The sequence below is a fragment of the Bombus flavifrons genome, chromosome 16 (assembly GCF_040668555.2).
Source record: "Bombus flavifrons isolate JBK064 chromosome 16, iyBomFlav1_principal, whole genome shotgun sequence".
NCBI lineage: Eukaryota > Metazoa > Arthropoda > Insecta > Hymenoptera > Apidae > Bombus > Bombus flavifrons.
The window spans coordinates 5,042,485-5,058,823 of record NC_138457.1 but is presented as its reverse complement, the minus strand read 5'-3'; the positions used below and the strand labels follow the sequence as shown (position 1 = coordinate 5,058,823).

Genomic DNA, 16,339 nt, shown 5'->3' with positions numbered 1-16,339 from the left:
GTTTTAAAATACTAAAGCACCTTGGCTCCTTCGATTTCAATAATTCTCTACGTTGTTTCTTTGACAATACTGGAGTTGTTGTAGAAACAACGAATAATTCTGAATTATCACGAGCAGCAAAAGAACCTAACCTCTCTTCTAACCGAGAATCCTCCAAGAACTTATCTACATCTTTCATGTCTACATATTTACGCCATGCTATTTTATTCTTTTTGGAAACTCTACGTTTTTTAGTACTAGCTGCGGTCATCTTATCGTAATTAATAAAATTATATCACGTACTGTAGCACTTAGTTTCTAAAAGATAATCTGACTTTCAATTTATTATCTGTTGGTTAGGTTTTTATTTAGGTTTCGTAATTAGTGAATTTGTATTTGAAAGATATTCCTATGTCCATGAAAAAGGTACATTAGAAAGATAGTCTGTATAACATGACATAAAAACTTCTATAAAAAGAATTATGGCTTCAGAAATGTGTCAAAAATAATTTACCTTATCTCATAATCTCATTGATTTAAAAAATACAAATTCATTACAATGTAATGAAAATTCGAAACATAGAGAGCAACAAATATTCAATTCTTTCAAATCTTAACTTCAAAACTTCAGAAGCTTTTCGTTCTTAATAGTGGCATTTCCAATTATATTACTTTACATTACATAAGCTTTTAAAACTTTCAAGATTTCCAAGTTTTTCAAGAATTTTAGGTTTCAAGGTATCGAATGTTATCCGAATTGATTCGAATTTTGATAGTCTTGAAAAATATTAAATCATTTCGAAACTGAGGTTCGAATGCCCACTATTCTAATAGTCTTCATATAAACTCGCCACAACGTAACTGGTTGCATGAAAATCCAGCTTGTTCCCGACACACGTGTTGCGTATGCGTATACACACGCGCGCATCACCTGTGGTGCGGTCAGAAGGCTGGCCACAACACCAGAGAAAAAGTTGTACTTACCGATGGCTGTCATCGCTTTTTCTGACAGATGTTTTTGCGTGATCTATCACACGAGCTCCGCCGTTTCCGAACAGATTCCGCCGATAGTCTCACCTTTAGACCTTTTCTGAACTCAATATTGTCGCGATAGTAGGGAGACAGATTCTAACCGAGTGTGCTCGCTTTTAAGTTTAAAGGGTGCGTCATTGGAATTCCAAGGATCACGATTACGCGAGAGAAGATCGTGTTAAAAAGGGGGCTGAAAGAATAAAACAGGGGAATATTAAAGAAGTGCGAGAAGAGATCACGTGAAATAAAGAGTGTGACTGAGGAACAAAGGGTATGGCGAAGACGTATGATTATTTGTTCAAGTTGTTGCTGATTGGTGACTCAGGGGTCGGCAAGACGTGCGTCCTCTTCAGGTTCTCCGAGGATGCTTTCAACACGACCTTCATCTCGACCATTGGTAAGTATATCCTTTTTTCTTTTCTTTTTCCCAACAGCATTTTCCTTTCTTACTTTTATTCATCTACTTTTGTTTACAGATTTTCAAGTAGTAGTACATATTTTTTCAATGAATATCAATGAATTACTCATCAAATCTTCATATACAATTGAAAGATTAATTATCAAGAGAATATTTCTCTCAATAATATTTATTATCTTACAAATGTAAATTTAGTTGTATATTTGTTTCTTTTTAAGGATATATTCTTCTAGAAGTTTAATTTAGGTGACCGCTGCTTATGCAATGATTATTTAAATACAGTTATTACATTTGTAGAAAGAATTTTCTTTATTAAATGCAGCTGTGTATTTTTATTTTGTGATCTCTATATCCTGAGTTCTTAATTTAGAGATTGCTTCCTTTTGTTTATTGAGATTTATTTATAGAAGGATTTTTATTTGTTTATTTGGTTGTTTACCTTTTAAAGTTTCATACATATATGTATATATAATATTTATATTTCTATATATATCTATTTAGCTATTTATATGTTTTACGAAATATTTGTGCAACTTCATAAACATTCTTATCTATATGTTTATTTATATACATACACAATAGTGACTGATTTATCTAAGATATCTTTGCTGTGTTTATTTCTTGTTTATTAATGTTTATTTTCAAAATAATCAAAATCTGAATATTAATTTCTTCAGCTTTCATTGTTCCTTAAATTATATATTATAATTGATGTTCTTTAAAGTACACATATTTTTAATATGTATATTTATATTTGTGTGATTATTTACTTTATACCACATACCAATGACTTAGGAGAAAAGATTTAAATAATGAATTAATAGGAATATATTTTGTTATAATAATAATAAAATGTGCAGCAAATTTAATATGTTTCTATGTCAATCAAATTTTTAATCCCATTATGTATTCAAGTAAACGAAAACAGATATTGTTACATGAAATAAGATCTATTGGAAATATCACATTACTTAATGGGCATATATTTTATATTGTATTATGTTTTTTTCACATTTATGTGGATATTATTTGTTATCCAAACACATGGCTTGAAGAAAAGTAAAAATTTAAAAAATAAGTTATATTTTAATATTATTTAATATTAAAAAGGTGAGAAAAATTTGATTATATATTTTTTTTATAAATGGCAATTGTCAGTCATAAAATTGTAAGTAAAATTATATCAAGTGCATAAAGTCAGATCAACTAATTATTAAGGCCACCTTACTATGTTTACTTGGACAAAGTATATTTAGCACTTAAAGATTAAAGTAAATATCAATTTTTATATTCTCCTTAATATGAAAAAATTAATATTAATAGAATGAATTCATATAAACAAAGTATGTAATATTAATATTTATTTAATATATCAAATAATGTATATTTAGAAATATAAGATATCATACAATTTTATCTTTTGACACTTTTTCTATCCCTAATCATTTTAGACATATAATTCTATACAATTGTGAGAAACACCCTATAGAATAGCTTTGTATAGTCATGCAGAATAATAAATTTATGTTGATTTAAATGCATATTCATGCATGTTTAAACATTCATAGCACAACATAGATTCCTTTATTTGTAAATGTAATGCATAATACTTTGTGATTGTTTTAACTTTGATTTGAATCAATCTATAATTAAATTAAAAAAAGGATGTTTTTAGAGAATATATATAGATATTTCAGAATTATACTACAGAAAAACTATAGTTTTTACATTTATTGAAATATATTTGAAATAAATTTGAAATCCAATCTAATTCTTAAAGGCACAAATTTGTAATATTTATTGTATGCAAAATATTAAGTGTATTTTTAACAATTATGATATTATCTAATTTGTTTATTAATTCAATAAATTCTTTTGGCCATTGATTTATATTACTTATTTATTTCATGCTTCCAGGAATTGATTTTAAAATAAGAACCATAGAATTAGATGGCAAGAAAATAAAATTACAAATATGGTAAGTACTAAGTAATTAAATCAGATTCTTAAGACTAAAATATTTCATAATATAACTATTAAAATGTAGTAATATAGTATTAATATATAATTTTAATGAGAATATTACAAATTTAAGATTGAATTAGTTTGTTCAAAATTGTTATATTTCAAATATTTTTGTCAAATAGACTCTATTTCATCAGAAAATCTTTCGAAAAGAAGTATGCTTTACTCTATATAATTTTCCTAATATTTATTGGAATAAAGATGTTTTATATGTCTTTAAAGGGATACAGCAGGCCAAGAAAGGTTTCGTACAATAACCACAGCATATTATCGTGGTGCAATGGGTATAATGCTAGTTTATGATGTAACCAACGAGAAAAGTTTTGAGAACATAAAGAACTGGATTAGGAACATAGAAGAAAATGCCTCTGCGGATGTTGAAAAGATGTTATTGGGCAATAAGTGTGAGCTCACAGAAAAACGGCAAGTTTCAAAGGAACGAGGGGAACAACTTGCTGTTGAATATGGAATAAAATTTATGGAAACCTCTGCTAAATCCAGCATTAATGTTGAAGAGGCATTTTACACCCTTGCACGAGATATCAAGGCTAAAATGGAAAAGAAACTGGTAAATATCTTTTTTCAATATGCTTCTTCTTTCTTCTTTTGTCTTCTTCTGTAGTTGTAGAGCGATAAAAGGGAAAAAGATATTGATTAATAATTCTTTACTATTATAAGTATAATTAGTTAATAGTAAAAAATATAGAATTGGAAAAATTGACTGAACTTCCTAAAGGAAACTGTTTAAGTGTGTCACATCTAAATTTGAATCGAATAAAAAGTTTAATATATCAGTATGTTTTAATCCTATGTTTAAAAAAATTATAAGAATCTCTATTGTTATAATTATATACTGAAACATGAATTATATACATATATATGTATATGTAATTCTTTCAATGGTAATTCTAGAATTCAATTTTATCATTTTCCAGAGATTAAAACTGACTCTTGTTTAGATATAGTTTAGTGGCTTTCACAGATATATTCTAGCAAATAGGTATACACTGATTAACCACCATTTCTTTGTTTCCTGTGTCTGTTTCTCTGTGTTTGGTGCGGGTCTGTCTCGGCAGAAGGTAACTCTTTCTCTCTGTACACATTACATATTTTGCACGACTATTTGTAATTTATCTACATTTAATACTAACACTTAGTACATTGTGTCAGAAAGTTAAAAAATAATTCTTTCCTTATTGTCAATACATTATAAATTATATTTTCTCCTTAGTTATTTTAAAATATTATTTACTATAAAAGATTTATTCAGATTCTTCTGATTCAATGCCACTAATAATATATTATACTATATATGTATGCATATTTCACTCTTGTCTATGGTGGAGTGTGTTCTTTTTATCAAACTACGCTTTTGTTATGTAATAGCATGAATATTAAGAGCTTATGTGGACATGTTAACACAATAACTGTTTTATAAATTTCATTTCTTATTATTGCTTTTATATCTACCAACTTATATTCTTTTACTCTCATAGAAAGCCATATAAAAATATATGAATGAATATTTTATAATAACATATGACACACTTTTAATATCCTTCATAATTCTTCATAATCGATATTGACAAGTACAAATTTTATTTTTAGTGTTTCAAATTATTTGTTATTAATACTTAGACTGTGGATTTGTATGCATTTGAAGATGCAAGAATACACAGGTCAAGAATAATATGCAAAAATATATAAAATATCCAAATCATAGTATTCTATAATATTTAGCAGCTAAAACAATTCCCTAATAAAGTTTTATTTTAATTTTAAATGATTAAAAATCCACATAAACATCCACAGTCTACTTTTACTTAAATAAGCGATATATTATATAAAATTATTATCTAACAATGGAATTATTTTGAACACAGGAGGCATCAAATCCACCGAAAGGAGGAGGACATCAATTGAAAGCATCCGAGCCACAAAGGAAGCCACCAAGTTGGCTTGCCCGATGCACTATACTCTGACCCATCAGCCGGCATATCCTCGACCGTCACCAACTACTCTTTACCTTCGGTCTCCTTCGCTCGCTGCACGTCGCGAGTACTTCTGTGATTTTACTCCTTGACGGCCACCTTCGTTTCCCTCCGTCGCTGCCGGTCTCTCTTTTTTACTGATTACTCATAGGAGCTCTTTTTATCCTGGAGGAGAAACTGCCTTTCCCCTCATCCTTTCCGAAAAGAAATTAAAAGAACAAAAAAAGTAAAAAAAAGAAAAAAAAAGAAACAAAAAAGGAGAAGAAGAAGATAAAAAGGCACGTTCAGAAGAGAATTTCCCGAAGGAAACGAATCGCGAATTGTGATAATTTTTGATAATTTTTTAACGACGCTCGAATACCACCTCGTAAGTCACATCGTTTCTACTTGTCACGTTTCATAACGAAATATTAGGAGTGCAATTGATCGAGCAGTCTTTAGAATGCTTACGCCGTGTAAAATTGATATACTGTCGAAGAAGGATAATCTTAACTTCTCGACCAGTCAATGAGCAATCTAGAAAATAAATCAATTTTTAGAATTGCGCGTCGTAAATAACGTGCAATTCTGCTTTTCGTCTATCGTGCGATTCATTTACATACGTTGTAAGCTTTGCTATAAATGAGGATAATAACGACGATAAGCTGGAAGTTGGCCACCCGTAGAAACAATAATAAATCGTTGATTTGTTTTTAACGCGTTAACTTATAGTGGCTCATGAAAGTATTCTAATAATTACCGCAGAACTATTTTGTGAATATATCACGTGTAATGTACGAAACTTTTTGAAATTTTGTTACCACTGTAATGAAACACGATTATCGTGATTATAATAATAAAATTTGAAATCGATTCGAAAGTGTATTTAGAAATTTCAAGATATTTATTGCAAATATACAGTTAGTGAAAAATTAGTACACAGCATGAATAGTCATCTTAAACGTAAGTAAATGATAAAGATGAACTCTCTGAACATAGAGAATTATTAATATAATGCATAATTGACTGTTTAAATACTTTTGTGACCTCTATAAAATATATGCTTCTACCATCTTATAGCTTCTATGTACATTTGCAAATTTTTTCTTCATCAATATAATCGTGCTATTTAGGTTTCATTACAGTACTAATAAAATTTCAAGATGTTTCCTATAACACATATAAAAAACATAAAAGGTTTTTGTAAATATCTGAATATTTTCATGAGCTACTGTATATTTTGAAAATCTCTGTTCTCGTTTAAACGACCGTTGGATATTCAGCAATTTTGCTTCTATTGTATTAAAATTCGGCTATGTTAAATCAATGCAGATAAATATGAAAAATATAAGATGTTTTTATATTTTTATGTTCAGATGCTATGCATACGAAGTTTCTCCTCCACGTTTTAATTAATCAAGGGGTACGATTTTTTAACACATATTTTTTGCATTCGCTTTATTTAAATGAGTGAAAAAAGAGAAACAAAAGGAAGTAAATAAGAAAGAGAAAATAAAAGGAAGAAATTTCTCTCCAGCCAACGCATGAGAAATCTCTTCTTTTTTCGAAAAGCATTTCGAAGCTATTTCTTTATAAGACATTGTAAAAGCAAGACAAAAAAGAAGGGAGATGCGAATAGGTGAACAATGGGCGGTCATTTTTTATATATAAATATAAATATTTATATAGATATATATATACATGCATATATATCTATATACACATCGTCAAGTTAGCTTTTTCACCGGATCGAAGAAGAATTCCTCATTTTATTAATTCAATAATTAGCGCAAATTCAGAATTCGAAAAAGAAAGAAAATAAGACGAGAAGGCTTTTTCAATATTTTTGATTTAAACTCTTTTTATTCCTCCCTTTTTCTCTGTTGTTAAAGAAATAATAAAAAGGAAAACAAGAAAAAAATGGATAAAAGAAGTAATACAAAAAAGATGGATCACGGATTTCGTCTTCGTTTGAAACGCTTGTTGTAATAGTTTTCTTTTTCCAAAGAAACAGAGGGTTCTCTTTTTTTTTTGTTTCTTGTTTCCTAAGAACGAGAAAAAAGGGATTCCAATCTGTTTCCACTTATATACTTAAAATATACGATTATTATAATACATTTTATATTAATCCTATTCGTCTATTTTTATTGTTATAACCCGCCTTTCCTTTGATATCGCGACACGATCAATTTTTTAATTGTCAAATATTATCGATTAGTTGCGAATAATGATAATAATGATGATAATAATAATGTTACACGATTCCGTTTATACTGTTATTGATATTATTTATATAATTACGACTCCGCGTCGACGGTGACTTTTTTTAAAATCTAGTATATATAAACGTAGTGCTATTTAAAGAAAAAAGAAACTATGCGTCGCATACGAACAATATTTTTCTCTTTTCGTTTTAAGAAACTTTTCTTTCATGGTCAACCACTGTAATAGAGAGGTCGCTGGAAAGCTTCCAGTTTTAGTTTTTAACAAAATGGAACAAATTGAAAATGGCAACGAACTAACGGCTAATTTTTTCCTTACAATCTCAAACTGCTTCAATGCAAGGATGGTGTTGTATATACAAAATTATTAGCAATTTTTTAACATGTTTTATAACGATAAGCAATGTAATTTTATTTTGAAATATTTTATCAAGTCGAAATAAACCTATTACTTATCAGATGTATTGAGAAACTGAAATGAAATAAATGTTGGTAATCATCGACTTGATTAACTTCATTCATTAGAATTGTTTTCATTATTGTTATATTTATATTAAATTTGTGGACAGCTCGTTGAAGATTCTGTCCAATTTTTCTTCAAATGGTACAGAATCTTGCATTTTTGTTTCCAAGTTTGTTAACATTTCTTTCAGCTGAAAAATATAGATTAATAACACAAATACAATACATGATATTGTTAAACATTTTTAGTATTATGTAACTTTTTATGATACTAATAATGCAAAAGAATAATATAATCTATATACCTTGAAACATAAATTTTCCATTTCTGGGTGTAATAATATACTATTATTGGATAATTTATTGAATTCGTTAACAGAAAGAGCAGTTAGTTTATGTTGTAATTCTCTTATATTTGCTTTGTTTCTTTTATTAATTGCATGAGAACAGAGACCAAAAGTTTGCAATCGTCTGTTCAATTGAATTGCAGCTTTGCTACTTTCTAATAAATATTGCTGTTCTTTTGCAATCTTGGCAATATTTCTAATTTAAATAAACAAAGATTATTTTCAAACTGATATCGTAATTAATAAATGAGTGATACATATAAAATTTTTATAAATAATATTCATTTCATACAAATAGATATTTACATATTGATGATATATTATTATAATCTTAATGATATTTTTTACTATTTAATATAAGTAAAGAACTTTAAATGTCTCTAAAATTACTTGTAAATTATATAATATTTTAAACAAATAAGATATTGTATCGTAAATAACTCTTACAAAACTTCAAAAAGATAACTTAATCTTTAAGAGGAAGCAGAGATAATTGATAAGAGTAAAGCAAATGCTAAACCCATTTCACACCTTTTCCTATCAAACTACGATTCCTTTTATAGAAAATAAGTATTTAAAAAAAAAGTATTTAAAATATAAATAACAATAATTTTCTAAAAATGATTTCTAGAATAATAGTGCAATAAAACTTTTATAGAAATTTACATATCAATATTAGCTGTGATTTTCTGATAATCATTCTTTAGTTCTATTAATGCTTGCTCTAGTTTCTCTTTTTGTCAAATTTCCCGCCGTAATATATTTTCCAAACTCGTGATTTTTAATTTCACTTTCGCGGTTTCTGTTTGGCAGGATAAAGCTTCTTTTGTTAAAACATCACTCTCTTTAAGCAAGGTTTCATAATTCATTGACAAATTCGAATAATCAATTTTATTATGCATGTTTTCCTCCTCCAATCGAACAATCGTTTCTGATGCCAATTTTAAACGAATTTTTAATTCGTTCGATATTTTTTGTTCATTTTGCAATAGATGATCTTTCGAACAAAGTTCTTCGCGTAACAATAAACATTCTTTTTCTAAATTGCTCAATTCCTTCTGAAAAAATGTTATTAAATATTCATTGCTACAAATCTTATTTTAACTTCTTTTACATATTGATTTTTTTTCTTTTGATTTAAAAATATGTCAGATATAAATTTTGTACAAAAGAGTATAAAAATGGTGTTTACTGTATTTTGTTGATGTTCATAAATTATTTCGTGAAATTTCTTCTCAAAGTGAGAAATATCTGGTATATTAGATCGGATGATTTCCATTTCTCTTCGGTTTTAATCATTAAAGAATTAATTTGAATTATAATTTGATTATATAGTTTGTTTTGTTCTATAAAATAGCAAAAATTGTTACAAAACTACTCGAAGTTTGAAATACTACTACATCATCTTGAATAATCGATCTATCGAACTTACAAGACATAACAAAAACTGAGAAATCGCCAATTGGTGTGTTGGCTGCATGTGTATTCAATGCTTTAGATTAATGATAAAACAGTTCCAAAAGGATCGCATGGCTCTCTATCTTCGAAAAGTCATGTTCTTGGTACAGCAATTTCTTATGTTTTTAATGTTTTTATTGTAATTTCCATTTGTAAAATTATAAGAATATGCAGGAATACTATAACAAATAAAAATAATAAAAAATTTATCAACATAAATTGTCAAAATTTGACATTAAAAAACTTAATATTTTTATTAAAGGAATTTATAAAGTAGAATAAAAAAAGCTTATTGATTTTTCATTAGTTAGTTTTATTGTTAGTTTTATCTGAATACATATTTTTCGGGTTTCTTACTACTCTACGAGGACTATGCACTAATGGGACAGATATTTAGGTTCCATTTAGCTGACCCACCCTGTATAATGAATTTTACGAAATGTTTATTTACCTGCATTATACAACCAGGAATTATATTTTATTATTATATCTTATTATAATCATTTAAAAATCAATTCCTACTGTATTAAAAAAGAAACACAGAAAGCATTTTTTAATAGAAAATTTATTAAACTCATTAAATATCTCATATAAAAAGTTAATGACTATCCATAAATTGTATATCTGAAAGTAATAAAACTGTATTTGGCAATGGTCTTGGCTGTGGACTCAGAACTGTAAATGTTTGTCTGTCAACATCAACATTGGTTCTATAAACAAAACAAAAATAAATTATATAGTTATATAACTCATATAAATTATTTTCATTTAAAGCATTTTACTTATAATAATTCTTACACGCAGACAAATCCAGCCACATTAGTTTGCACTACATCATCTTCCGGTGAATCAGCAAATGAAACAGATAATAGATGATGAAGAAGATTTGGTCCAGGTGTAACAGCTACTAATTTTGTTAAATTATCTTCTGCCTTCATTCCAAGAGGCATACAAGATGCGGGAAGCACCGGAGCTCCAATTTTGTATAATCTAGCCTCACTCCATTTCACTTCAAAACTGTGTGGATAAAGTGGCGTCCTAGAACCATAGAAATATTCCCTGACACCTTGATCTCTGGCTTCTGTCCTTTGAGTTTGACTTCTTTCCACAACTCCACCACTTTTTGGAAGGAATACAACTTTAACAAAGTCTGGCATATCTCTAACAAGTTCATTGTACAATCTTTCCTGATCCAATACCAGAATTGCATCTACTTCAAAAGCCTGAGCAGCATGTGTCAACAATTTATATCCATCTCCTTTTACCCAACCACAAGTGTTTATTACTATTCCTGAAACTCTGGCTTTTTTATTTGCTTGAAGTCTATCAGAACAGACTTCTGCGAGGCGTGTTACAAGAAGATTATAAAGAGCAACATTAGCTTGTGGAGTTTTATGTCCGAAGTGAAAGACTAATGGTGCCTGCTGACTGAAACCATCAACTACATTTGATGGACGTTCAACTAATAGTGCTCCAACAGTACCTGGTATTGCTATGTGACCTTGACCAACATCCAAGTCTACAAAAATTGGCCTACGACCCATCCTAACTGCATAATTTAATAAAAGTCTACAAAGAGTTGATTTTCCTACATCACAAGGACCAACAACCATTGTTATGGGACCCCTAGTGTCTTCTTTCTCTGCAGCTTCTCTGAGTCTTTCCATTGCAGCATGACAATTTAAATAAAGACCCATTGGGGTCTCTTTGGCTACATAACTAACGTCAGTTTTTCCAACTAACTCTACTGTACAACCTTGCCAAGTAAATACAGCTACTTTAGCACCAGCAGTAAATTCATATTTTTTGCCTTTCACTAATTCTGTACCAAAAACTTCAGCTAATCCACTCTTCAACTAAAAAGAAGATTAATATAATGTTATGATATATTTACAAAAGATGGAGATGAAATTAAATACGCGTTGGAAATAAACAATATAATATAATATAATACAAAGTATACGAAAGATATAATACATACCTCTAGCGAAACTTTTTCATTTTTTGTTTCAACTTCAAATCGTAATTCACAATCTGGATCTAATTTAAACTCCTGTGTTTGCGTTTTTTCGTCTGTCATTTTGTGAACATAAATTATATTCAACTATTACATGCCTTTATATCATGTTTACCCTAACCTGTATATTTGGCAATGTTTTCAACACTTAAATATAGTACTAAAAATGAATAGTACTAGGGATGGAGAAATATTTTATAGTTTATTATATAATTATTTATAATGATCGATTAGTTTGGATAATTTGAATTTAAACAATTTTTTATTTAATAAAATTGGATCAACATTACTAATTTCTAGAAACTCTAACCGCCAACCTATGATGTTACTGTGACGGTATAAAATTGCTGTGCGCAACTTCAATCAAACTGAAGATGTTTCTGGAAGCGAGAAGTTAACGACCGCGAATATTTAGAAACAGAATCGCTTTCCAACATTCGAGGAGTATGGATGTATGAGATCATGTCATTGTATATTAAAATCTCTAAAAATAATAAAGGGTGTATAAAAACCATGTCGTACGCCGAATAATTCCAACGCAATTATATAATACGGTCATTTGTCCATCGATAATTCCGAACTATATAACTTTCCGAACTTATAGAAATAAATCGATAATCTTCTGTTGTTTGAGAGGAAATTTCCTCCATGGTCGAACGAACGATACACACACGCGCATTTGTATTTTCTATCTTAGGTATAGAAGTACAATAGAGTTAAAAATAAATGAAAAATTAAATTTTTTAGATCGTCAGGATCGCATTCAGTAGCGAGAATGATACTTATAGAAATTCATCAGTCAAAAGAAGAAATTTCGATAGGAAATCTGAATTTTATCGACTTAGCAGGATCTGATAGAATTTAAGATTTCAGTGTCATACCTTTTTAGCATTATTTAGACTATTTTTACTTTTGTAAATCGTATCGAAAACTGTAAATAGTTTAGTATAAAATATATTCAGGTAATACTAACATATTGCACATATTTGTCCAGCTTCACTTTAATTTTCAAATTTTCAAAGATATTTTATATGATAAAAAGAAGTCACCGTTTGGAACTATTATACGCTTTAATACTCCTTCCAAGAAAACAATTTTCGCCGAAAGATTTGTTATAAATATTAATTGTACCACATATTAGATATATGATTATTAGAATAAAAAATGTCGCCTTTTTATGCGATATTAACATTGCAGAAGTTTGGGAAATGCGATACTGGAGAAAAACATGTAATAAACTGTACCAAATAGCAAAGAAGAGATTTCCGAGGAGAGAGAAAGAGAAGAAATTCCCACAATGCAATTCGCGTCAATCGCGTCGGACTCGAAGCCAGAACTTATTCCGTCGCCAAATCTCTATCGTGCAATATGTTTCGTCTCTGGTGTTCTATTATGAGTTTATTATGAGTATATTATATGTAGTGATTCGAAGTGATCATTATACGGTAACTAGTGATCGAGTATTGCATTTTTGTTATGCTAAAATGCAATGGAACGATTTTCTTTCGCTTTAATATATTTATTTTGAAAACTAGTTTTGTGCTTATTAATTAGTTATACAAATTATTTCTGTGATGTACGAATCTCACACAGTACTGCTGTTGCTCTTAACCCCTTAACCTACGATTTACGTTCGAGAATTTTGGACCGAAAACGTAAACAAGCTATTATATATTATATTTGGCTCGATCATCGTACTGCGAGCTATGTCCGCAATATTTACGTTTGGTCTGATCATCTACTACGGGCTATTTCCGTAATATTTACGTTTGGCCCGATCATCGTACTACGGGCTATACCTAATTCTTCTAAAAATTCCTTTCCTTTTGCCCTGTAAACACTTTTTCAAGGTTGGTAAGTCATTTTTAAACGAAGCTGCTTGCAAACACCTTGCGAGCTAAGAACCAATTGTTCTTGTATCGACCGTTATGCGTATTATGTATAAGAGAAAATCATTCAAAATCTTGACCTTAATAACATACAGTTACTTTCATTAATATTCATATCTACGTGCTGCAGAATTTCATCGAAATCAGTAAACGTTGCTATGAGATACAAATAGTTAATCATTTAGATTTACCTGATATTTCATCCGTATTGATATCCGTATTGAGCAGACCAAGAATTTACATTGCAAGAATACAAATACTCTTCGACCAAATTATTTAGCTATTTCCCGCCTGCATTTCCACCAACCCGAAAGAAGAAAACGTAATAATCAACACCTTTTACCAATTTGTGCAGCAAATTATTCCTTCTTCAATTGTATTTACATATTTCTTGCTACCTTTTATCTCAAGGGAATTCTCCTCGCCTGTGTTAATTACTTTCTCATTGTCATAGCGTCCTAGTCGACGTGATTCGCCAGTAACTGCTAAGTTGGCAAGTACACCAGAACTTACCAGTTAAAGTATTTTACTCACCATTACTGCCCGTATAATTCGTCCTTGTCGTACATTATAGCTCTCTTCGTCTGATATAGTACATATATCAGTCTTTGTCGTAACTAATGCGCTTCTCGTCTACAGACAAGCCATGTGCTGCTATCTACTGAAGATAGAAGAAACTGCAACTTGGAGTATGCGAAAATAGATGGCAACACATGGTTTGTCTATAGGCAAAGGATGCAATATTGCGCGACAAGAACAGACGATACGAACGATGCTAGACTGAGAAAGCAATAGTGTGTGACAAGGACAAATGTATATTTTCTTTTAGACGACGAGGATAGGCCTTATGAACGGTTTTAGACAAAACCAGTTTAGACTGCAAATTAATATAAATAAAAAATCCTTAGAAACTCAAGAAGTCCACAAGTTTGCGGGAATATTCACTCACTGAAGTATACAAGCTCAGTGCAAATATCTGTAAATATCAGTAAAAATATTAAGTTAATAAATTAAAAACCCTTACTAATAAGTATTACTTATTTCAAAAAGTTTGGAAGTTTATCTTTTTAAGAATAGCATAATTAGATGTTTCGAATTTAAATCATCGATTCTTTTGCACGCAATATTACTCGAATCGATAGGTCTGTTTATCGAATCGGCCATATATATGTATTTATCAGTTATATTGCGCGCAACTTCGGAACGTGCCACGCATGCAAGCTATGTGATGTGCGCATACTATAGTCGAAATACGATCTAACCTAAAACCGAACGTCAAAAGATTTTTGAACGACATGACTGCGTTAACAGTTATAGCAAAATTTTGGCAAGAGTACGTGAAAAGTACTCCAAAAAAACTTAAAATAATAGATGCTTATCTACTTTATGTGTTTTTAACGGGTGCCATACAATTCGTATATTGTTGTCTGGTCGGTACGTTCCCTTTCAATAGTTTTCTCAGTGGATTTATTTCCTGCGTTTCCTGCTTCGTTCTTGGAGGTATTATCACTAATCATATTTATATATGTTCAAATTTTTAACTTATTAAGTAATTGTAATGTTATCAATACTGATGATTATTTCTTTTCTTTTTAATTTGATTAACTTTTTAATAACAGTAATATTAATTCTTTTAATTTTATAAATCTCTTTCTATAGTTATAAATATTGTAAGTTATTAAATATTGTAGAAACAATTGTATAGTTTCGATATCATAATCCATTTATTATATCATTTGTTAAATTTTAAGTTGTTATCATATAAAGCATATTGTTAAATTACTTTTTCAATTATCTTAATTTTAGTAGTTAGCTAAGCAAGTAAGAATTGCAATTTTATTTAAAAAATATTATAGATTAATTTATCGTTTCTTTCTTTGATTATATTCTGCATATAATGAATATTCATTTTTTCTGCATAACTGTTTATCTTTTATCTTTTCTTTATTGGGAAGTACAGCGCGTAACACATAAATATTTGTTATATTTTATTAGTATCTTGTCCCATAGGACTCAGTGAGTAATAGAAGTTATTTTGTATATTAATGAAATTTTCAATACAATATTTAAAAAATCATGATTTGCTATGTAATTTTTTTGTTTTATTCATTATATTCCTCTTTATAAGTTTTATAAATTCTTATATTAGAAAGATATGCAATATAAATTATTAATAAAATAAATATGAAGTTAGTATATAGGTATTTTTTTTCAATAAAGTGTAGTAAATGTATTAAGTTTAATCTATTAAATCATACAAGTAATTATGTTAACAATCGTTAATGGATATGTTTTAATTATTTCTTCTTCCATGTATTTCAGTTTGCTTACGGTTACAAGTGAATCCCCAGAATAAAAGTCAATTTCATGGAATAAGTCCAGAGAGAGGATTTGCAGATTTTATTTTTGCACATGTAATTCTACATATTGTTGTTATGAACTTCATTGGTTGAAAATGAAAAATGAGATTTTACTTGTAAAATTTTGTAATAAACTACTAAAAGCATTATTATATTCGAA

The 16,339-nt window shown here is 28.9% G+C and overlaps 4 protein-coding genes across 4 annotated transcripts; 2 read left to right on the top strand and 2 right to left on the bottom strand.

Annotated features, from left to right (window-relative positions):
• The first annotated feature begins 890 nt into the window (after positions 1-890).
• Rab8 (RAS oncogene family member Rab8) lies at positions 891-7,557 on the top strand. The gene is made up of 4 exons (XM_069129238.1): positions 891-1,408; positions 3,347-3,407; positions 3,677-4,022; positions 5,338-7,557. The coding sequence occupies exons 1-4, from the start codon at positions 1,285-1,287 to the stop codon at positions 5,434-5,436; spliced, it is 630 nt and encodes a 209-aa protein (XP_068985339.1). The 5' UTR covers positions 891-1,284; the 3' UTR covers positions 5,437-7,557.
• Positions 7,558-8,194: 637 nt separating this feature from the next.
• Positions 8,195-10,370, bottom strand: LOC138188384 (putative leucine-rich repeat-containing protein DDB_G0290503). Its single transcript, XM_069130102.1, has 4 exons — positions 10,365-10,370; positions 9,209-9,513; positions 8,414-8,651; positions 8,195-8,299 (listed from the first exon to the last, which is right to left on the bottom strand). The coding sequence occupies exons 1-4, from the start codon at positions 10,368-10,370 to the stop codon at positions 8,195-8,197; spliced, it is 654 nt and encodes a 217-aa protein (XP_068986203.1).
• A 90-nt stretch (positions 10,371-10,460) lies between these two features.
• Positions 10,461-12,524, bottom strand: cbc (protein CLP1 homolog). The gene is made up of 3 exons (XM_069129434.1): positions 11,895-12,524; positions 10,712-11,769; positions 10,461-10,623 (listed from the first exon to the last, which is right to left on the bottom strand). The coding sequence occupies exons 1-3, from the start codon at positions 11,991-11,993 to the stop codon at positions 10,512-10,514; spliced, it is 1,269 nt and encodes a 422-aa protein (XP_068985535.1). The 5' UTR covers positions 11,994-12,524; the 3' UTR covers positions 10,461-10,511.
• A 2,475-nt stretch (positions 12,525-14,999) lies between these two features.
• Dad1 (dolichyl-diphosphooligosaccharide--protein glycosyltransferase subunit) lies at positions 15,000-16,333 on the top strand. Its single transcript, XM_069129442.1, has 2 exons — positions 15,000-15,319; positions 16,142-16,333. The coding sequence occupies exons 1-2, from the start codon at positions 15,115-15,117 to the stop codon at positions 16,270-16,272; spliced, it is 336 nt and encodes a 111-aa protein (XP_068985543.1). The 5' UTR covers positions 15,000-15,114; the 3' UTR covers positions 16,273-16,333.
• Positions 16,334-16,339: the final 6 nt, after the last annotated feature.

What these genes read in the sequence shown, in the direction of transcription:
- Rab8 (XM_069129238.1), top strand. Translation starts at nt 1,285, where the DNA reads ATGGCGAAGACGTATGATTATTTGTTCAAGTTGTTGCTGATTGGTGAC. An exon ending in AAAATAAAATTACAAATATG is followed by an intron (nt 3,408 to 3,676) that starts GTAAGTACTAAG and finishes ATGTCTTTAAAG; the next exon opens with GGATACAGCAGGCCAAGAAA. An exon ending in CTAAAATGGAAAAGAAACTG is followed by an intron (nt 4,023 to 5,337) that starts GTAAATATCTTT and finishes TTTTGAACACAG; the next exon opens with GAGGCATCAAATCCACCGAA.
- LOC138188384 (XM_069130102.1), bottom strand. An exon ending in AGTTTGGAAAATATATTACG is followed by an intron (nt 8,652 to 9,208) that starts GCGGGAAATTTG and finishes TATTTAAATTAG; the next exon opens with AAATATTGCCAAGATTGCAA. An exon ending in TGGAAAATTTATGTTTCAAG is followed by an intron (nt 8,300 to 8,413) that starts GTATATAGATTA and finishes TATATTTTTCAG; the next exon opens with CTGAAAGAAATGTTAACAAA.
- cbc (XM_069129434.1), bottom strand. Translation starts at nt 11,993, where the DNA reads ATGACAGACGAAAAAACGCAAACACAGGAGTTTAAATTAGATCCAGAT. An exon ending in ATGAAAAAGTTTCGCTAGAG is followed by an intron (nt 11,770 to 11,894) that starts GTATGTATTATA and finishes TCTTCTTTTTAG; the next exon opens with TTGAAGAGTGGATTAGCTGA. An exon ending in GTGGCTGGATTTGTCTGCGT is followed by an intron (nt 10,624 to 10,711) that starts GTAAGAATTATT and finishes TTTTGTTTATAG; the next exon opens with AACCAATGTTGATGTTGACA.
- Dad1 (XM_069129442.1), top strand. Translation starts at nt 15,115, where the DNA reads ATGACTGCGTTAACAGTTATAGCAAAATTTTGGCAAGAGTACGTGAAA. An exon ending in TTCCTGCTTCGTTCTTGGAG is followed by an intron (nt 15,320 to 16,141) that starts GTATTATCACTA and finishes CATGTATTTCAG; the next exon opens with TTTGCTTACGGTTACAAGTG.